This window comes from Microcaecilia unicolor, chromosome 8, assembly GCF_901765095.1.
Source record: "Microcaecilia unicolor chromosome 8, aMicUni1.1, whole genome shotgun sequence".
Classification (NCBI taxonomy): domain Eukaryota; kingdom Metazoa; phylum Chordata; class Amphibia; order Gymnophiona; family Siphonopidae; genus Microcaecilia; species Microcaecilia unicolor.
This window is the reverse complement of record NC_044038.1, coordinates 32,670,757-32,692,975: the sequence shown is the minus strand read 5'-3', so window position 1 is coordinate 32,692,975 and position 22,219 is coordinate 32,670,757. Positions and strand designations below refer to the sequence as shown.

The following is a 22,219-nucleotide window of genomic DNA, read 5'->3' as shown; positions in this document are numbered from 1 at the left end:
GGAAGCTCTCACCTCCTGAGAGTCTCTCCTTTGCCTCCTTTGTGCGGGATATGTCTATAAGCATTCCCTTTCCCGTGGTCTCTGTGGAAGAGCCGAGGGCCGAGATGCTCGAGGTCCTCGACTATCCATCACCACCTAGAGAGTCCTCCACGGTACCGCTGCACAATGTCCTGAAGGAGACGCTGCTTCGGAACTGGGTGCGACCACTAACTAACCCCACCATTCCCAAGAAAGCAGAGTCCCAATACAGGATCCACTTTGACCCAGAGCTCATGCGGCCCCAGTTGCCCCATGACTCAGCGGTCGTGGATTCTGCTCTCAAGAGGGCACGGAGTTCGAGGGATACCGCCTCGGCGCCCCCGGGGCGGGAGTCTCGCACTCTGGACTCATTTGGGAGGAAGGCCTACCAATCCTCCATGCTCGTGACCCGCATCCAATCTTACCTGCTCTATATGAGCATCCACATGCGGACCAATGTGCAACAGCTGGCGGACCTGGTCGATAAGCTCCCGCCGGAGCAGTCCAGGCCTTATCAGGAGGTGGTCAGGCAGCTGAAGGCGTGCAGAAAGTTCCTGTCCAGGGGGATTTTTGACACCTGTGACGTGGCATCTCGTGCTGCGGCCCAAGGTATAGTGATGCGCAGGCTCTCATGGCTGCGTGCCTCTGACCTGGACAACCGCACCCAGCAGAGACTGGCTGACGTCCCTTGCCGGGGGGATAATATTTTTGGCGAGAAGGTCGAGCAGATGGTTGACCAACTGCATCAGCGGGAAACCGCTCTCGACAAGCTCTCCCACCGGGCGCCTTCAGCACCCGCCCCCGCGGGCGGGCGTTTTTCCCGGGCTCGGCAGGCTGCACCCTATTCTTTTGCAAAGCGTAGGTACAACCAGCCGGCCCGAAGGCCTCGTCAGGCACAGGGACAGCCCCAGCGCGCTCGTTCCCGTCAACAGCGTGCGCCTAAGCAGCCCCCTGCGCCTCCACAGCAAAAGCCGGGGACGGGCTTTTGACTGGATCCATGGGAACATAGCCGCCCTACAAGTGTCCGTACCGGACGACCTGCCGGTCGGAGGGAGGTTAAAATTTTTTCACCAAAGGTGGCCTCTCATAACCTCCGACCAGTGGGTTCTCCAAATAGTGCGGTGCGGATACGCCCTGAATTTGGCCTCCCTGCCTCCAAATTGTCCTCCGGGAGCTCAGTCTTTCAGCTCCCATCACAAGCAGGTACTTGCAGAGGAACTCTCCGCCCTTCTCAGCGCCAATGCGGTCGAGCCCGTACCACCCGGGCAGGAAGGGCAGGGATTCTATTCCAGGTACTTCCTTGTGGAAAAGAAAACAGGGGGGATGCGTCCCATCCTAGACCTGAGAGGCCTGAACAAATTCCTGGTCAAAGAAAAGTTCAGGATGCTTTCCTTGGGCACCCTTCTGCCAATGATTCAGAAAAACGATTGGCTATGTTCCCTGGATTTAAAGGACGCATACACTCACATCCCGATACTGCCAGCTCACAGACAGTATCTCAGATTCCGCCTGGGCGCACGGCACTTTCAGTATTGTGTGCTGCCCTTTGGGCTCGCCTCTGCCCCACGAGTGTTTACAAAGTGCCTCGTGGTGGTAGCGGCCTACCTACGCAAGCTGGGAGTGCACGTGTTCCCGTATCTCGACGATTGGCTGGTCAAGAACACCTCGGAGGCAGGAGCCCTCCGGTCCATGCGGTGCACTATTCAACTTCTGGAGCTGCTGGGGTTTGTGATAAATTACCCAAAGTCCCATCTCCAGCCAACTCAGTCTCTGGAATTCATAGGAGCGCTGCTGAATTCCCAGATGGCTCAGGCCTACCTTCCCGAAGCGAGGGCCACCAATCTCTTGGCCCTGGCTTCGCAGACCAGAGCGTCTCAGCAGATCACAGCTCGGCAGATGTTGAGACTTCTGGGTCATATGGCCTCCACAGTTCATGTGACTCCCATGGCTCGTCTTCATATGAGATCTGCTCAATGGACCCTAGCTTCCCAGTGGTTCCAAGCCACCGGGAATCTAGAGGATGTCATCCGCCTCTCCACCAGTTGCCGCACTTCACTGCTCTGGTGGACCATACGGACCAATTTGACCATTCCAAATTCCGCAGCCCACGAAAGTGCTGACGACGGATGCATCTCGCCTGGGGTGGGGAGCCCATGTCGATGGGCTTCACACCCAGGGTCTGTGGTCCCTCCAGGAAAAGGATCTGCAGATCAACCTCCTGGAGCTCCGAGCGATCTGGAACGCACTGAAGGCTTTCAGAGATCGGCTGTCCTGCCAAATTATCCAAATTCGGACAGACAATCAGGTTGCAATGTATTACGTCAACAAGCAGGGGGGCACCGGATCTCGCCCCCTGTGTCAGGAAGCCGTCGGTATGTGGCGTTGGGCGTGTCGGTTCGGCATGCTTCTCCAAGCCACGTACCTGGCAGGCGTAAACAACAGTCTGGCCGACAGACTGAGCAGAGTCATGCAACCGCACGAGTGGTCGCTCCATTCCAGAGTGGTACGCAAGATCTTCCGAGAGTGGGGCACCCCCTCGGTGGATCTTTTCGCCTCTCAGACCAACCACAAGCTGCCTCTGTTCTGTTCCAGACTTCAGACACACGGCAGGCTAGCGTCAGATGCCTTTCTCCTTCATTGGGGGACCGGCCTCCTGTATGCTTATCCTCCCATACCTTTGGTGGGGAAGACCTTACTGAAGCTCAAGCAAGACCGCGGCACCATGATTCTGATAGCGCCCTTTTGGCCCCGTCAGATCTGGTTCCCTCTTCTTCTGGAGTTGTCCTCAGAAGAACCGTGGAGATTGGAGTGTTTTCCGACTCTCATTTCGCAGAACGACGGAGCGTTGCTGCACCCCAACCTTCAATCCCTGGCTCTCACGGCCTGGATGTTGAGGGCGTAGACTTCGCTGCGTTGGGTCTGTCTGAGGGTGTCTCCCGGGTCTTGCTTGCCTCTAGGAAGGATTCCACTAAAAAGAGTTACTTTTTCAAGTGGAGGAGGTTTGTCGTTTGGTGTGAGAGCAAGGCCCTAGAACCTCGTTCTTGCCCTGCACAGAACCTGCTTGAATACCTTCTGCACTTATCAGAGTCTGGCCTCAAGACCAACTCAGTAAGGAATCACCTTAGTGCGATTAGTGCTTACCATTATCGTGTGGAAGGTAAAGCCATCTCTGGAGAGCCTTTAGTCGTTCGATTCATGAGAGGCTTGCTTTTGTCAAAGCCCCCTATCAAGCCTCCTACTGTGTCATGGGATCTCAACGTCGTCCTCACCCAGCTGATGAAACCTCCTTTTGAGCCACTGAATACCTGCCATCTGAAGTACTTGACCTGGAAGGTCATTTTCTTGGTGGCAGTTACTTCAGCTCGTAGGGTCAGTGAGCTTCAAGCCCTAGTAGCTCACGCTCCATATACTAAATTTCATCACAACAGAGTAGTGCTCCGCACTCACCCAAAGTTCCTGCCGAAGGTGGTGTCGGAGTTCCATCTTAACCAGTCAATTGTCTTGCCAACATTCTTCCCCAGGCCGCATACCCGCCCTGCTGAACGTCAGTTGCACACATTGGACTGCAAGAGAGCATTGGCCTTCTACTTGGAGCGGACACAGCCCAACAGACAGTCCGCCCAATTGTTTATTTCTTTCGACCCTAACAGGCTAGGGGTCGCTGTCGGGAAACGCACCATCTCCAATTGGCTAGCAGATTGCATTTCCTTCACTTACGCCCAGGCTGGGCTGACTCTTGAGGGTCATGTCACGGCTCATAGTGTCAGAGCCATGGCAGCGTCAGTGGCCCACTTGAAGTCAGCCACTATTGAAGAGATTTGCAAGGCTGCGACGTGGTCATCTGTCCACACATTCACATCACATTACTGCCTCCAGCAGGATACCCGACGCGACAGTCGGTTCGGGCAGTCGGTGTTGCAGAATCTGTTTGGGGTGTAAATCCAACTCCACCCTCCAGGACCCGAATTTATTCTGGTCAGGCTGCACTCTCAGTTAGTTGTTCTTCGTAGGTCAATGCCTGTTGTTTCCTCGCCGTTGCGAGGTTCCATTGACCTGGGTTCTTGTTTTGAGTGAGCCTGAAAGCTAGGGATACCCCAGTCGTGAGAACAAGCAGCCTGCTTGTCCTCGGAGAAAGGGTATGATACATACCTGTAGCAGGTGTTCTCCGAGGACAGCAGGCTGATTGTTCTCACCTACCCTCCCTCCTCCCCTTTGGAGTTGTGTGTTTCATCTTTTGCTAGTTATTCAACTGGCGGGAGCGGTCGCGCACGGGCGGGAAGACGGCCGCGCATGCGCGGTGGGCGTGCCCTGCGTGCCGACCGTCCCGCGAAGCTTTTTTCCGGTTGGTGGGGGCTGCCGCGGACGTCACCCAGTCGTGAGAACAATCAGCCTGCTGTCCTCGGAGAACACCTGCTACAGGTATGTATCATACCCTTTAACATTCCATGTAGAAGCCTGCCCTTGCACAGCAACGTGGCCGTGCAGGCTTCTGTTTCTGTGAGTCTGATGTCCTGCACATATGTGCAGGAGGTCAGACTCACAGAAACAGAAGCCTGCGCAGCCGCGTTGCTGATCTGCAAGGGCAGGCTTCTACATGGAATGCTGCTAGTGGAGGAGTAGCCTAGTGGTTAGTGCAGTGGGGACTCTGTCGGGAACTGGGTTCGAGTCCCACTGCAGCTCCTTGTGACTCTGTGCAAGTCACTTAACCTTCCATTGCCCCTGGTACAAAATAAGTACCTGAATATATGTAAACCGCTTTGAATGTAGTTGCAAATACCTCAGAAAGGCGGTATATCAAGTCCCATTTCCCTTTCTCATAATTACAGGTTCTCTACGGCAAGAAGAAGGCAAACTGCCTCAAGTGTTAGAGCTCTTTTAAAGTGAAAGGAAGAGATGATCTGGCACTTTCTTTTAAAAGCTGATGAAGGGAAGAGGAAATGGTTTATTTACTTTTCCTGTTTGGCATGCAGAGATTTCAGCTCCTTGCACCAAGGGTATTTGACTCAGAACCAGAATAGAGTTCACTTCTGGTTGGGTGGGACGGGGCTGGCTGTAGTTTTGTGATGTGCCAAAACACATTTGATTTACTCCATTAGGGAATTCATTTTCAGTCAGGAACTGCATATTAATATCCCTAAAAAGTCAAAGCTGTTCCATGGGATACTTTAAAACCATGCTGTCCCTCCTCCCAGAGGTGGCTCATGGCAGCCTGCTGCCTGAGATGAGAGATGATGTGATCTCTTCCCCTCTGGCACCCCAAAGGGGGTAGGTCCTTAAAGCTGCAGTCGGGAGTGATGAAGAGGGGAAGGTGGGGATCCTTCACTTAGAACACCAGGCAGTAGAACTTAACCAGTATTGAAACATTTTATTTTTTGTATACTTAGAAAAAAATTGTTGTAGTAACACTCTATAGATAGATATAGATATATACTGACCCTAGATGCTGTGTGGCAGTCACGTATTAAACGTGAAGATATTGTACTGTTCTAGGCAAAGTATAGTGTAGCTAAAGAGCCAGTTTTACCAGTTGTCTCTCAGTTCTTAAGCAAATCTTCTTTATTGTAGCACTCATAATAAACAAAGAAAATCCAACTTACAGTTCAGTTGCGTAGAAGAGAATTGTTGCCGTCTATATCTAGCCACCCCAGAGGCAAGGGAACGGCCAGAAGCTCGGCCCAGCTGAGAGGAAAAGCTGTAACACTCAAAAGAGAATAAGGGGGAGAGACTCAGTGAAAATAAATGTGGAATGACTTTGGGGGGGGGGGTAGTGAATGATGAAAAATCTTGATGGAATTATAGTAGATAAGGAGGGATCAGACCCTAGAACAGCTGCTGATCACAAAAGCATGCTAGCAAAAACTGGGCGCTCTCACAGCCTGCAGGGGCAGAGAGTGAGGGCTGGCCCTAGCTTAGAGCTAACAGCCAATAGGGAAAGCTCACAAGGAGTCAATCACAGAATACTGTGGGGGGGGGGGGGGGGAGCCCTATTACACAGATAATTTATTAAATATATTTCACAATATACTCTACCTCCATGTATATGGGGGCAGAACAGATATGTTTTGCATTCTAACAACCCTTCACCCCCACAGCAATGGGTGCAGAGCAAGAACTTGGGACCTATAGAATAGATCTACCATATCATAACAGTGCTAACTTCCAGAACTGCTAACAAGGACCCTGCCAAGGATTGCAGTGGACCCTAGAACATCAGTACACCTATTGGAAAAACTGAACAAGCTAGATTCCTACAGATTCCTATATTGAAACTTCATGCTAATGAATATCTGACTTTGGTCACATACAGATCACAGAGTCTCATGCAGTACACAATAAGTTATCACAAGCTAAATATAGATATGTAAACAAAAGTTAAAATTAAACTGAAAGATTCTGCATGTGATGTAACATGGGGGGGGGGGGGAGAAACCCGGGGGGGGGGGGGGGACCCAAAACAGAAATGCCTTGTTTCCCCCCTTGTATTAAGCAAATTGCAAAGGTATTAGAGGCGCACATTTTTCAAAGTGGATATATTCTTATTCAAACTAAAATGCTTTTTGTAATGCTTTGGGCATCTTGTTTGTGTTGGTTGGAAAAGAAGTTGGCATTGGAGGGCAAAGTATTGGCTCTGAGCACACAGATGGACTTAAAGGCCCGTTGCTTGGTTTTATTTTGCCGCTCCTGCTTCTTTGGCAAGTCTGACTTAACGGCTACTCCCACTGTATCCCAGCTCTGGTTTGTGACCAGGAGTCGTGCTCCCCTTTCCTTGCTATACCTGCTGCTCTGCTTGGCAAAGAAGAAATCTGCTTCCAACCCCAGAGGTAGGAGAGAAAGTAGCTGCCTCCTGTGAGCAGAGTGAGGCTGCTGTCTGCTTGAGACATTGCCTATTGATATTACCACCCTACCCTTGTCTGGATTAGTGTGTTCCTACCTTGTTGACCTCTGCTGTACTTGAAATGTAATTGTAATTTTTTTCAAGTTTGAGTCCTGCTTTGCGTCACTGCAGCAGCAGTTTAAGATGCTTTTAAATTATTGCCTGTCTTTCTGTGTCTTTGCTGCTTATGAAACTAGAGTTTTGGTGGCTTTAGGAGTGGAGGAGTGGCCTAGTGGTTAGGGTGGTGGACTTTGGTCCTGGAGAACTGAGGAACTGAGTTCGATTCCCACTTCAGGCAGCTCCTTGTGACTCTGGGCAAGTCACTTAACCCTCCATTGCCCCATGTAAGCCGCATTGAGCCTGCCATGAGTGGGAAAGTGCAGGGTACAAATGTAACAAAAATAAAATAGATACTATTGGAGATTCTACATGGAATGTTGCTATTCCACTGGCAACATTCCATGTAGAAGGCTGCGCAGGCTTCTGTTTCTGTGAGTCTGACGTGCAGGACGTCAGACTCACAGAAGCAGAAGCCTGCGCGGCCACATTGGTGATCTGCAAGGGCCGACTTCAATCTGAAATAGTAGCAACAGTGGAGGAGTGGCCTAGTGGTTAGGGTGGTGGACTTTGGTCCTGGGGAACTGAGGAACTGAGTTCAATTCCCACTTCAGGCACAGGCAGCTCCTTGTGACTCTGGGCAAGTCACTTAACCCTCCATTGCCCCATGTAAGCCGCATTGAGCCTGCCATGAGTGGGAAAGCGCAGGGTACAAATGTAACAAAAATAAAATAGATACTACTGGAGATTCTACATGGAATGTTGCTACTATTGGAGATTCTAGGTGGAATGTTGCTACTATTGGAGATTCTACATGGAATGTTGCTATTCCACTAGCAACATTCCATGTAGAAAGCTGCGCAGGCTTCTGTTTCTGTGAGTCACAGAAGCAGAAGCCTGCGCGGCCACATTGGTGATCTGCAAGGGCCGACTTCAATCTCAAATAGTAGCAACAGTGGAGGAGTGGCCTAGTGGTTAGGGTGGTGGACTTTGGTTCTGAGGAACTGAGTTCGATTCCCACTTCAGGCACAGGCAGCTCTGGGCATGTCACTTAACCCTCCATTGCCCATGGGGTACAAATGTAACAAAAAAAAAAATTCTGTTGTGCAACATGGCTACACCGAGTGTGAATAATTTTAACTGGTATTTAAAAAAAGAAAAATGTTCAAAGGGCCCTCCTTTTAAAAAAAATGTATTTATATATTTTTACATTGCAATTTTGGATTTTATTCTTCAGAACACGTTAGCCTATTGTTTCTGCATTCTCTGCCTACTCATCTGCCCTTGATTTAATGACTCAAATTTAAATTGGAGAGTGCTGATCCTTATCAGAACTTTATGCAGGCCTCAACATTATAAAGCACAATGATGGCACCCCCCCGGGGGGGGGGGGGGGGGGAGGATTTGATATACCTCCTTTCTGTGGTACAGTCAGTAGTTTATATATTTATATACAGGTGCTTTTTCTGGCCCTAGTGGTTTCACAGTCTAAGAATTATTATTATTTTTTTTTTTTTGGTGCCTGGGGCAGCGGAGGGTTAAGGGGGCCTTTTACAATGCTGGGCTAGCATTTTTAGCTTGTGGTAAAAATCAGTTGGTGATAAACACTGAGACACCCATCAAACATATAAACGGCGAGTGACCGTACTCACTCGCAAATGCGCAGTAGAGACCTTCTCTGCCCCGCCCCCGCGTCAATACGTGATGACGGGGGGGGGGGGGGGGGGCGGAACACAGAGGGTCTGTACTGCGCATTTCTGAGGGAGGGACACTGCCGTCTAACGCTCCCCCCACCCGAGTCGCCGCCGCCACCCACCTTCTACCCGGTTGGGCCCTCGCTCCACTATTGAAACAGCGAGGGTCCGGGAACGCAGCACTGAGCTCTGCTGAGCTGCCGACATCGCCCTTCCTTCTTCTCTGCCTCTGTCCCGCCCTCGACGACGTTACGTCACACGAGGGCGGGACAGGCAGAGAAGAAGAAGGAAGGCCGACGTCGGCAGCTCAGCAGAGCTCAGTGCTGCGTTCCCGGACCCTCGCTGTTTCAATAGCGGAGTGAGGGCTTGGCCAGGTGGAAGGTGGGTGGTGACGGCTCGGGGGGGGGGGGGGCAGCGGCAAACTCGGCGGCGGGGGCGGGCCCTTCAACCCCCCCTTCCTATAATAGCCCGTTTTTACGGGCACAAAGGCTAGTAGGAATATAATAAGCATCTCTGCGTTTACCACCAACTGATTTTTACCATGACCTAAAAACACTAGCGCAGCTTTGCAAAAGAACCCCCACCACCACACCAAATGACTTGCCCAGGTTCATAAATTGCTGCCGAGGGACTCTAATCTGGTTCCTAGGTGACTTCACTAACCATTAGGCTACTTCTCCACTTGTTTTAAATGCTAGTCTTTTTACCACCACTCCAAATAATTATGTACCATCCACCCACAATTTGAAGTGGTAGTGTGGAGGAGTAGCCTAGTGGTTAGTGCAGCAGCCTGAGAACCAGGGGAACTGGGAATGATTCCCACTGCATCTCCTTGTGACTCTGGGCAAGTCATTTAACTCTCTATTGCCTCAGGTACAAAATAAGTACTTATATATAAAATGTGAACTGCTTTGATTGTACCTACAGAAAGGCGGTATATCAAATCCCTTCCCCCTTTCCTTTCCTTTACATTTTAGATAAAACATACAATCTGCTAATTACCATAGCTTGCTTTATTCTGCTGTAGGCAGTCAAAAAAAATTGAAAAGAAAATATTGCAATAGCTAAGCAACCTCACTTTTTTCTTTCTAGGGTGCTGATATTGATGTGTTTCGTTACACCACGTTCTTTATTTATTTTACCTTGGTGTTGATACAGCTTATATTGTCCTGCTTCTCAGATCAGCCTCCCCTGTTCTCTGAGAGGGTTAATGATCTGGTAAGTGACCCTGAATTTCCTGTTGACCCCATAAATAGAACGTTTGCTGGTTTTATAAATAGAATATCTAGCTGCTTTTTACAGTTCTGTATTGTGCTGAGTCATGCTAGTCATGGACCTCTATCCAGTGTGCTTCTCAGTAACAAGCCTGTGTTGTCACTGTTTAGTAACATTAAAGTTGGTTTCCCTCCAGTGTTTCCCATGAAAAAACCCCACAAACAAACCAGGAAAGTGCATAAATCAAGATAGTAACATAGTAACATAGTAGATGACGGCAGAAAAAGACCTGCACGGTCCATCCAGTCTGCCCAACGTGATAACTCATATTTGCTGCTTTTTGTGTATACCCTACTTTGATTTGTACCTGTGCTCTTCAGGGCACAGATGTTGGATTGAGAGGAGTGTTGGATAGAGGGAGAGTGCTAGATGTGGTGTATTTAGATTTTAGCAAAGCCTTTGACACTATTCCACATAGACAACTAATAAATAAACTGAGTGCTTTGGTATGGGCTCTAAAGTGTCTGACTGGATTAGGAACTGGTTGAGTGGAAGGCAACAGAAGGTAGTGGTATTTGGAGCTCATTCTGAGGAAAAGGATGTTAACAGTGGTGTGTCACAAGGTTTGGTTCTTAGGCTGGTTCTTAACGTTTTTGTAAACAAAATCTGCAACAGGGGGACTTGGATGTGATCCTTTGTAGTGGTAAGGTGGCCAAACAGGTAGAAAAGGTGACAGCAAAAGCTAGAAGGATGCTTGGGTGCATAGGGAGAGGAATGGCCTGTAGGAAAAAGGAGGCGGTGATGCCCTGTATAAGATTCTGGTGAGACCTTATTTAGAATATTGTGTACAGTTCTGGAGACCACCACACCTTCAAAAGGTATAAACAGGATGGAGTTGGCTACTAAAATGGTCAGTGATCTTCGTCATAAAGTGTATGGGCAAAGACTTAAATTTCAGTATGTATACTTTGGAAGACAGGCAGATGACGGGGAGATATGATAGACATTTAAATGTTCCTATGCAGCATAAATGCATAGGAGACAAGTCTCTCTTAATTGAAAGGAAGCTTTGGAATGAGGGGGAATAGGATGGAGGTGAAAGGGGATAGACTCAGAAGTAAGCTGAGATAATATTTCTTCATGGAAAGAGTGGTGAATTCGTGGAACAGCCTCCTAATGGAAGTGGTGGAGATGAAAATAGTATCTGAATTCAAGAGAACTTGGGACAAGTACATAGGAGTGTTGAGGAGAGTAGATTGCATGGATGGCCCAGCTGGATAGGCTGGATAGTCTATCTGCCTACATTTTTCTCTGTTTCTATGATTCCCAAATTATGTGCTTAGGCTTACTTGATGGATCCTAGAAAATCATTGGGTGACTCCCGAGAAGAAGCCTTCTTTTAATGTGTACATAACTAACACCATCATATTATTGCTATTGTTAGGATTTAATTTGCCTGTCTCCAAGTTTACCTCAATGTTTTAAGTGTGTTATACCGATGTCTGGTTATTTTATTATTGCTGTGCTGTTAATAGAACATAAACTTTTATTTCAAGCTTTACTTGTGCACCACCTCGTCGAGTGTCATGCAGGGTGTTGTCACGTGTGTCATCATCCTCTTGGATTAAGCGGACAGGGTGAACCAGTCCTGATAAATTTTTAATTACACACATGAACTATTACCTAGGGTAAATGCAATTATAAATACTTTGAGTAGAAAATTTCAGGCCAGTCGCCAGTATCCCTTGGTTAGCAAAGCTTTTGGAATTTGTAGTAAATTTTAGAATTTTCATGGTTTTTTTTTTTTTTTTTTAGAAGAATCTGTATATTTGCATTTCTCCCAACATGGATTTCACCCTATGCATAGAACAGAAACCATGTGTATAGTACTTACAACAAAGATAAAGCGATATTTAGCTTTGAGTGCAGAGGTTGTTTTTTTGAAATTTGATGTATCTGTGGCATTTGATGCCATTGATAATGATTTACTGCTTTTTCGATTGAGTGAAATGGGAATTGGAGGAGTAGTTCTCATCGTTCCTGAGCAGCAGACAATATCTTTTACTAAGCTGCGTAAGCATCTACGCTGTAAAAAGGGTCCACTGCTTCCCAGCCAGGTGGAGCTGCCCACCAACCAAACTTCCAGAGCTCACCACAATTGCAGACAGTGGCTAGGTTAAAAGCTTTTATTATCAGGCCAATAACAGCTGTCTCAAACTTCAGTACACAAGTTATCTCCAAACAAACAAGTTCCACCCACATAGGTTTCCAGTAAGGCAGGTAAATAAAGCAAGCTTCCAAATAAATCAGGCTTCCAATAAAGCAGGTAAATGAAGCAGGTTTCCAAATACATCAGGCTTTCAATAAAGCAGGTAAATAAAGCAGGTTTCCAAATAACATCAGGCTTTCAATAAAGCAGGTTTACGAATACATCAGGCTTTAAATAAAGCAAGTTTCCAAATACCTCAGGCTTTAAATAAAGCAGGTTCCAAATACCTCAGGCTTTCAATAAAGCAGGTTTCCAAACCCTCAGGAGCTGGCCATCCCTGCCTTCGAACTCTCCCATTCCATAGAAGCTTCTCCCCCCCCCCCCCGGGATTCCTCTCCCCCCTGGTCTACCCCTCCTTCCATGTAATCCATCCAATCATCTTCTTCCCTCTCCATGGGCCCCTCTCTATTCAAGCTGGGCTGCATGGTATATTGATTGCGTATCCAGGGGAACTGAGCTTCATCCCTCCATCTCCCCCTAGTGGGGGACAAAATTATAGGCTCAGCCTGGCCATCCCCCTGGCTCCCTCTGCTGGAGCTGGGGATCCATTCTCTTGTTTCCAGATTACTCTCTGCCTCCCTCCTTGCAATGGCTTCTGGTACTTGTATTTCAGGGTCTAAATGCTTCATCCCAGCTCCCCTGGCCATAGCCTTGTCACAATACGCGCCCAGCATGCACCAATTTGGAGTTACCGCCTGGCTATCATGTGGCTATTGCGGTAATTTCATTTTTGACGCGCATATGAAAAATAGTTTGGCGCGTGTAGGTCATTACCGCCCGGTTAACGTGTGAGACCTTGCTGTTAAGTCAATGGCTGGTGGTAAGGTCTCAGACCTAAAATGGACGCACACCAAATTTTATTTTGCTGCATGTCCATTTTTGGTAAAAATTTTAAAAAGGCATTTTTTGCAGGCGCTCTGAAAAATGGATCTGTGCACACCCAAAACATGCGCCTATACTACCGCAGGCCATTTTTCAGCACACCTTAGTAAAAGGACCCCATAGTGTTTTGAAAATTGAAAGGACATCTGCTAGCTGGAAACCAAAGTGTGGAGTCCCCCAGTGATCTCCCCTGTTGCCACAACTTTTCAGTGTTTACATGAGTCATATGGGTGGGTTATTTACATTCTCTAAATTTACATTCTCTAGTTCACAAAATCATTCACGGAGATGCCCCAGCCTACATGTCTGACCTGATAGACCTACCACCAAGGAATGCTAAAAAATCATCCCGCACATTCCTTAATCTTCACTTCCCCAACTGTAAAGGTCTTAAATACAAGGTAACGCATGCGTCAACCTTTTCCTACTTGAGTACACAATTCTGGAACGCGCTGCCGCGCAACCTAAGAACGATCTACGAACTAACTAACTTCCGCAAACTACTGAAAACCCATCTCTTTAACAAGGCATACCACAAAGACCAACAAATGTGAACTCCTACACACACATCCAAAACTGTCTTACAATATATGCTTGTTACACTACTATCATGTTTTATCATTATCATGTTACCCAAGATCCTTCTGTAATACCAAATGTCTATATTCTTATATATTTCCACCACTCATGATGTATTGTAAGCCACATTGAGCCTGCAAAGAGGTGGGAAAATGTGGGATACAAATGCAATAAATAAATATTTTCTCTATCTTAATGCTGATGATATTTTTGTTCTGTGCCCTGTTTAAGAAACATTGGAAAGTACTATTTTTTAATAATTATTAAAACAATACGTAAAGTTAGTGGAGAACTGGGTATTAGTTAATTTTTTAAAGCTGCGTACGCAGAAGACCAAACTAGTGTGGTTTGGAGACTTATCAAAACGTTTCCTCGGAAATAATAAATCTTTCTTCAGGCATATCTTTAAAGATTGTCCCCAAATCAAAAGTACTTGTTTTAATTTAGGATTCTAGACTGACTTACCAATTTCAGATCAATGCTTTAGTAAGAATTTTTTTTTTTCATCTGCAAAAACTTTGAGCGTTCAGAGCATCTTTGTCCTACTGGATTTTGAATAATTGCACAGACAACACGATTATTGCAACTCATTATATTACAATGTAGATAAACAGCAGATGCGCCGACCAGCTTTTACGGAATACGTCTGCTCGATTGATTTTTTTTGGTTTAGGAAAATTCCATGAAGTCGGTCCTCTTTTGGACAATTTACAATGGTTAAGATTAGAATCTTGAATACAATTTAAAATAGCTTGTCAGATCTACAGATATGTTTATGGCATGAATTCAGTTATAGTAGGAAATTTACTATCATCTCCAGGGGAAATCTGAGGAGTTCAAAAAAATTTGACTTTTGATATTCCTTCTGTAAGGAAGGTGAAATTGAAATCTGCCTGGGAACATTCTTTTGTGTTTCAGGACCTAAAAATATGGACTAGTTTGCCAGTGTCCATATGATTAATATCTAATTATAGTCTTTTTTTTTTTTTTTTTTTAATAAAATTTTAAAATCCTATTTGTTTTTCTTGTAATATTAACTATAGACATAAATTGTGTATCCTATCTGATTGAGAGATTTCTTCTTGTTGTGAACCGCTTTAAAATTTTCGTTAAAGGTGGTATAAAAGACACAGAATAGAATAACCATTACTGGTCTGGTTTGTCCTTTTGTGAGCCAAACTAGCTTGGCAGAATCTTCCTTTCTTCCAGAAGTGTTGGTGATGTTCCATTGAATAATATATTTTTTAAAGTCTTTTTGTCTTCCTTGCTGCTGTCTTTTTTTTTTTTTTCTTTTTTTCTTAGCATATTCTGTTTGTGTGCTTTAATGTTTTTCATCTCCTAGTACCTCACATTGGCTCAAAGCAGCGTTAAATGACATTCATACATCATGTAATCCAACCAGTGCAATATATTAACTTAGTGTCTATCAACTTATGTTTAGTCAAAAATGTTCCTATAATGTGGCCACATAGAAATATGTTAGATCTTAAAGTCCTTAGAAAATGCTAGCATTTTCTCCGCTATGCGGGATCAAGTGGATAGCAGGGTGCCCCATTTTGAAATCTGCTTCAGGGACTTTGTGGGCTGACTAACACTGCAATATTCAGCCGCCGGTATAAATTTGATTCCCTCAGCGGCTGATTGCGACGGTGTTAGTCAGCCTTCAGAGTCACTGAAACAGATTTTAAAAACGCATAAAGCCATATGTAAAATGTAAACATAGCAAAAGAGAGAAATTGAGGTGTATTCCCAAATTTGTTGCAGTATCTGTGAGTATATGTTAATTGATTTTGAACGTTTAATGTAATTTTTTTTAACAAAATATTTTTATTACATAGAATCAATGTCCCGAGTCTAGTGCAACGTTCCTTTCCAAAATCACATTTTGGTGGATCACAAGGTAAGAAGTGAATACACTTCAGACAAAAACATCCTTTTAGAAATCTTCCCTCTACTATTTTATATTTAAGCTTTTGTACCCACTGTGTACTTTCTTTATACCCGTAAGATCAATAAACAAGTACATTTGGCTAAGAGTGTTCTGCCCCAATTTTTTTTTTTGGGGGGGGGGAGGGGGGGATGGAGATGAGAGCTCCTTAATATCAGCAGTGGATATGTGCCAGTAGATTTGTCAGATTTGCTAATTGCAGTGAGATTCACTAATTCAGGAAGGAGAGGAACACATTGTAATCATTGCTATGAGTGGTTTAAGATTCAAAAGTTCTGTTTCTGTACCATACCGAAGCATATCTCTCCCTTTCCCAAATTATGTATACGTGAAAAAAAACAGAAACAAAAAAAAATCAATTGAAAATGATGTGGTTCCTAGTGGCAGTGCTATACTGGTGCAATGTCGTGTAGAGGACCAGAATTGTAACAGAAGATTTAACCTGAAAATCCATTTCCTGTGTTTGGTGGTGCTGCATAGGTGGTGCGCACAGCCCCTCTGGGGGAGGGGAAAGAAGAAAGAGTCCCAGTTATTATACAGTGGTAACACCTAATGGCTGTACTTAGAGCCTTGATTATAGAATTCCAGAGGTAGGTAGCCCCTGGCCAAGGATTATTGTTAGAATGACAGATAACTGCTTAATGAGTTTGGAGGGGGACAAGACAGGGAAAGAATCCAGGGTTAGTTGCAAATGAAGGTTCATAGCATTGTAAAGCAACAGAAGGCAGTTCTCCTTTGGGTTTCCAGCTCAAATTGGAAGAAGCTGCCAACCCCCCCCCCCCCCCCCCTCAAAGAAACGGAAAGAGTAACTTTGTTTTGCCATTGTGCTCTGTCTGATACAGGACTATGATTCAAGGTTATAAACAACCATTGGAAGCGAAAGACTTGTGGGCTTTAAATAAAGTTGACACATCTTCAGAGGTGGTACCAGTTTTATCTAGAAACTGGGCGAAGGAATATGCCAAGACAAAAAAGTAAGTCCTGACATGAACCTGTACAGAACTGGTACAGTTACAGATAGGTCAGCAAGAATTCCCTGCTGGTCCTTTAAGTGCCCTAGATTAGGCTTTCTTTCCATTTATGCCATGGAGATGAAAGCTGCAGCAAGGAGGTGGAAATACTGTACTTGAGAATGTACCAAAGAAGATCAGGATCCTTGGGGAAGCATTTTCTTGATGCTGTACTTTACAAGCTGCTTTGCTTATTACGATTTACGTTTTTGCATTTCATTATTATAAAGATGGTTGATTTCAGTGCAGGGCATTAGTACTCTTAGTTGCACATCTTTGATGTCTATATTTTCATGTGGAGACGCATGCTACTTCCTTAATGTAGAAATCTGTTCTAATAAAATGTTAGTCCCAGAAAGCAACAAGGCAAACGATCTGCAAAATCCAACGTGGAAAACAAACCAGCAGATCAGTATAATATCCAAAAAGACTTTATTGAGGATACCGTATATGAAACAAATGCCCGACACAGGCCGTGTTTCGCCCAACAATAGGGCTGCGTCAGAGGCTAGTCTGTATCTTTCTTAATTAAGATCGGTATCAAATTATATGTCAAAACAAGGATATAAGGAACCTTCTTCATAAAAAACCAGCATGAGCAGCATAAAATAGAATATCCTGAATGACACCAGATAGACAATGAATAGCCTGCTAACGAAGGCTATTCATTGTCTATCTGGTGTCATTCAGGATATTCTATTTTCTGCTGCTCATGCTGGTTTTTTTATAAAGAAGGTTCCTTATATCCTTGTTTTGACATATAATTTGATACCGATCTTAATTAAGAAAGATACAGACTAGTACTACTACTACTACTATTTAGCATTTCTATAGCGCTACAAGGCATACGCAGCGCTGCACAAACATAGAAGAAAGACAGTCCCTGCTCAAAGAGCTTACAATCTAATAGCCCCTGACGCAGCCCTATTGTTGGGCGAAACACGGTCTGTGTCGGGCATTTTTTTCATACACGGTATCCTCAATAAAGTCTTTTTGGATATTATACTGATCTGCTGGTTTGTTTTCCACCTAATAAAATGTTATCCATGGTCAGGCAGTGGGCGCACAAAGAATGCCAATCAAGCTATTGTATAATACAACTTTGATGGTGTGCTTTAGTAAGCTTAAATATTTGCACTGATGTTTCAGGGAGCCTTTGAAAATGGTATATTCACCCAAAAAACATGTGAAATCCAGCACTCCAAATCATGAACCGGTGGAAGAAGCTGAAGCTCTGATTGTGAAACAACCTCACAAAGATGTGGATCCTTCACTCTTCAAAGTGTTATACAAAACCTTCGGACCATATTTTCTCATGAGCTTCCTATTTAAAGCTATTCATGATATTCTGATGTTTGCAGGTCCAGAAATTTTAAAGTAAGATATTTTTTTTGTTTTTCTTTATGCATCATAGGTTTATCTGTTAACTGAGTTTTTCTGGAAGGTGGATAATGGGAAATAGTTTGTGTTTAAATTGCATAGTAAATGATGGCAGATGAACTAATTGGCCCATTCAGTCTGCTCATTGGTCATCTTTCTGGCTTCCAGCGTCCCCCCCTGTTTCTTAACTGACCTCTTCATACCAGTATCCTTTAGTTCAAATTTTATAAGTGACTTATTTATTTATTTATTTATTGCATTTGTATCCCACATTTTCCCACCTTTTTGCGGGCTCAGTGTGGCTTACAATAAGATATGAATAATAGAAATACATTTGTAATAGCTTGAATATGGAGTACATTGTACAGAGTTGTGTGAGACATTCGATTATCATTAGGAATATAACAATGGGACATCAACATAGAAACATTGGGAGGAGACATTGGGACAATTGATTACAGGATGAGGGATCTGAAGTGGATGTATGTTGCATTGGTGAACAGTGAGTATGGACTCTATGTGTTTTGGTTCTTTCCGTAAGTTTGTTCAAACAGATACGTCTTCAGTAGTTTTCGGAAGGAAGCTTGTTCGTTAATCGTTCTTAGGTTGCGCGGTAGTGTATTCCAGGCCTGCGTGCTCATGTGGGAAAAGGTTGACGCATGTAGCGTCTTGTATTTCAGGCCCTTGCAAGTGGGGAAGTGGAGGTTGAGGTATGTTCGGGATGACCTTTTAGCGTTTCTGGGTGGTAGATCTATTAGATCAGACATGTACGCTGGGGCTTCGCCGTAGATGATTTTATGGACTAGTGTGCAAACTTTGAAAGTAACGCGTTCCTTAAGTGGAAGCCAATGTAATTTCTCTCGTAGTGGTTTCGCCCTTTCGTATCTTGGTTTTCCGAGGATGAGCCTGGCTGCTGTGTTCTGGGCTGTTTGAAGTTTCTTCATTATTTGCTCTTTGCAGCCCGCGTATAGTGAGTTGCAGTAATCCAGGTGGCTGAGGACGAGGGATTGCACTAGGCTGCGGAAGACGAATCTTGGGAAGAATGGTCTTATCCTTTTCAATTTCCACATGCCGTAGAACATCTTCTTGGTTGTATTGTTTGCGTGGGTTTCGAGTGTTAGGTGGCGATCGATGGTGACTCCGAGGATTTTTAGTGTTTCTGAGACTGGGAGGTTTAGGGTTGGTGTGTTTATAGCGCTGAATTCATTTGTGTTGTATTGGGAGGTGAGTATCAGGCATCGGGTTTTTTCTGCGTTTAGTTTCAGGCGGAATGCGTCTGCCCATGTGTTCATGACGTGTAGACTTTGATTGATTTCGTTGGAGATCTCTTTGGTGTCTTGTTTGAATGGGATGTATATTGTTACATCATCGGCGTATATATACGGGTTGAGCTTATGGTTTGATAAGAGTTTTGCTAAAGGGATCATCATTAGGTTGAAAATGGTTGGTGAAAGAGGTGATCCTTGTGGGACTCCACATACAGGTGTCCATGCTTTGGACGTGGTTGAATTAGATGTGACTTGATACGAACGTAGGGTTAGGAACCCCTTGAACCAGTTCAGGACATTTCCTCCTATGCCAAAATGTTCGAGTATGTGTAGTAGGATTCCATGATCTACCATGTCGAAGGCGCTTGACATGTCAAATTGTAGGAGGAGTATATTGTTGCCAGTTGCGATGATTTGTTTGAATTTGGTCATGAGGGTGATTAATACTGTTTCTGTGCTATGATTCGATCGGAATCCTGATTGGGCGTCATGCAGTATTGAGTGTTTATCTAGGTAGTTTGTGAGTTGTTTGGTTACCATACCTTCAGTTAATTTGGTTATGAGTGGTATAGATGCTATTGGCCTGTAGTTGGTTATTTCGCTCGTGTTTTTCTTTGTATCTTTCGGAATAGGGGTGAGCAAGATTTTTCCTTTTTCTTTTGGGAAGAGTCCATTTTGTAGCATGTAGTTTATGTGGTTTGTTAGGTCTATTATGAATTTCTGGGGAGCGGATTTCATGAGGCTGTTTGGACATATGTCTAGTTTGCAGTTGGATTTAGCATATCTTTTAAGAGTTTTAGAGATGAGGTCTTCTGGCAGTTGTTCAAATTCAGTCCAGGTTCTGTCTGCTGGGAATATTCCTTCTTCTGGATCTAGGCAGTCTAGAAGAGTGGTGTATTCTGTAGGGCTAGTGGGTATCTTGTGCCGTAGTAGAACAATTTTCTCCTTGAAGTATGTCGCTAGGTTGTCGACACTTGGTGTATCTTTGTCGTTGGTTGTAACTGGTGAGGTGTCTAATAGTTTGTTCACGAGGTTGAAGAGTTTATGTGTGTCTTTGTAGTTTGGTCCTATTAATGTTTTGTAGTGAAGTCTTTTTGTCTGTTTTATGGTATATTTGTATTTTCTCCGAATTATTTTCCAGTCATTTAGTGTTTGTTCGTCTCTCTTTTTGTTCCAGGCTCGTTCTAGTCTCCTGACTTGTGTTTTTAGTTTTTTCAGCTCTTCGGTGAACCATGGATTTGCGTTTTTTCTGTGTGTTGTTCTGGTTTGGACTGGGGCGATTTTGTCTAATGTTGTTGTGCTTATGTCATCCCATTCTTGGAGGAATTGGATGGTGTCAGCGTTTGTAGTCCATTCGTTCTGGTAGATCTGTTGCCAGAATGTTGAGGGGTCTATTTTCCCTCTCGTTGTGTAGGTTGTTCGCTCATGTTTATTATTCGTGTTTAGTTGTGTTTTTTTTTTCCAGCAGAGAGTAACATTTGCTCTATGGTGGTCTGACCATGGTGTTGGTGTCCATCTTGTATTAGCGTGTATGACAGTTGAGTCCGGTTCTAATCTATTCGTTATGATATCTAGTGTGTGTCCTTTTTTGTGAGTTGGTTGTATGTTGGGTGTTTGCAGATCCCAGAGTTTTAGGAAGTCTTTGAATTCTCTTGTACTTGGTAAGGTGTCATCTTCTAGGTGTAGGTTGATGTCGCCTAGTATGAGGATGTTTGAGGCTGATACGCAGGAATTCGAAATGAAATCCAAGAGTTGTGTTTGGGCGTCTTGCCATTTACCTGGTGGCCTGTAGAATAGGATTGTGTTGAGGTGTCCTATTAGGCTTGGATGGTTGATTCTAGTTGATGCAATTTCAAGTTGTGGTGAGATGGATTCGCCCGTGATTGTGATAGTGTATTCAGGTTTGTATATGATAGCTATTCCGCCTCCTCTTTTCTTTCCATTTCTTGTCCAGTGCGTGATTTTGTATTTTGGTGGGCACGTTTGGAGGATTGCGGGGTCTGTGGGACTATGGAACCAGGTTTCTGTGATGAATAGGAGGTCTAGTTTGTCTGTGATGATCCAGTCTAGTAAGTCTGTTGAGTTGCTTACTGCTGATCTTGCATTGATGTATCCTAGTTGGATTGAGTGGTAGGGTTCCAAAGTGGGGTGTGATGTGTTTATTTTTATTAGTTGTCTGTTTCTTCGGTAGTTGGGTTTGTTGTTGTCGTTGTTTTCTTCATTTTGTTGGTGTTCATATCCGGTGATTATTCCAATTGGTTGGTTGTTATGTCTTTGATTTGGTAGGTTGTTTAAAGGTTGTGCATAGGATAGGTGAGGTGTAGTTGTGTTGTTATGGTTCTTGTTTTGGGTGTGCATTATGTGTATGTGAGTATTATGTGATTTGTGAGTAGTGGGGTAGTTATTGTCAAGGTTGTGGGTTGTGTTTGCGTGTATGAGTATAATGAGACACTGGATGGTTAGGAGTGTGTTGCTGGTGATCATGTCTATGTATAGGGCACTGTGGCAAATATGCTTCTGGTGTAGGTTTTAGTGGGGTACAAAAGTTACAATTGCATTTGAGCTTGGCTACAATTCAAGCGAGGTACAAAAGTTACAAATTGCATTTGAGCTTGGCTACGATTCGATCGAGGTACAAAAGTTACAATTGCATTTGAGTTTGGCTACAATTCAAGCGAGGTACAACAGTTACAATTGCATTTGAGCTTGGCTACAATTGATTGAGTCAAAGTTTACAGTTGCATTTGGGCTTGGCTATAATTTAAGCAGGTAGTGATGGCATTTGCAATAGCTTAGCTACAAATTTGGTTAAAAGCTGGCAGTGGTGCTATTCTACATACTTGAGTATGTAGAATAGCATTTTCATATATCCTTTATCTTGCATAAATTCAGGTATTTTAACTGGCATAATTAGGCTTTTATATGTTTTGGAAGAACTGTTAAGTAAAGAAAATTAATAAACAGTCCTGTAAGGAAGTGCTTGACGGTAATAGACAAAGATCCAAGCAAAGCTAATGCATCATGT

At 44.4% G+C, this 22,219-nt stretch overlaps 1 protein-coding gene across 1 annotated transcript in view; it reads left to right on the top strand.

The window, feature by feature from the left end:
* Positions 1 to 22,219, top strand: part of LOC115475638 (multidrug resistance-associated protein 1-like) — a 181,862-nt gene that overhangs the window by 59,964 nt on the left and 99,679 nt on the right. The window contains exons 5-8 of the mRNA XM_030211527.1: positions 9,736 to 9,861; positions 15,427 to 15,488; positions 16,379 to 16,510; positions 17,696 to 17,923. Of these exons, the coding sequence (XP_030067387.1) occupies positions 9,736 to 9,861; positions 15,427 to 15,488; positions 16,379 to 16,510; positions 17,696 to 17,923 (548 nt within the window). The remainder of the gene's footprint in view (positions 1 to 9,735; positions 9,862 to 15,426; positions 15,489 to 16,378; positions 16,511 to 17,695; positions 17,924 to 22,219) is intronic.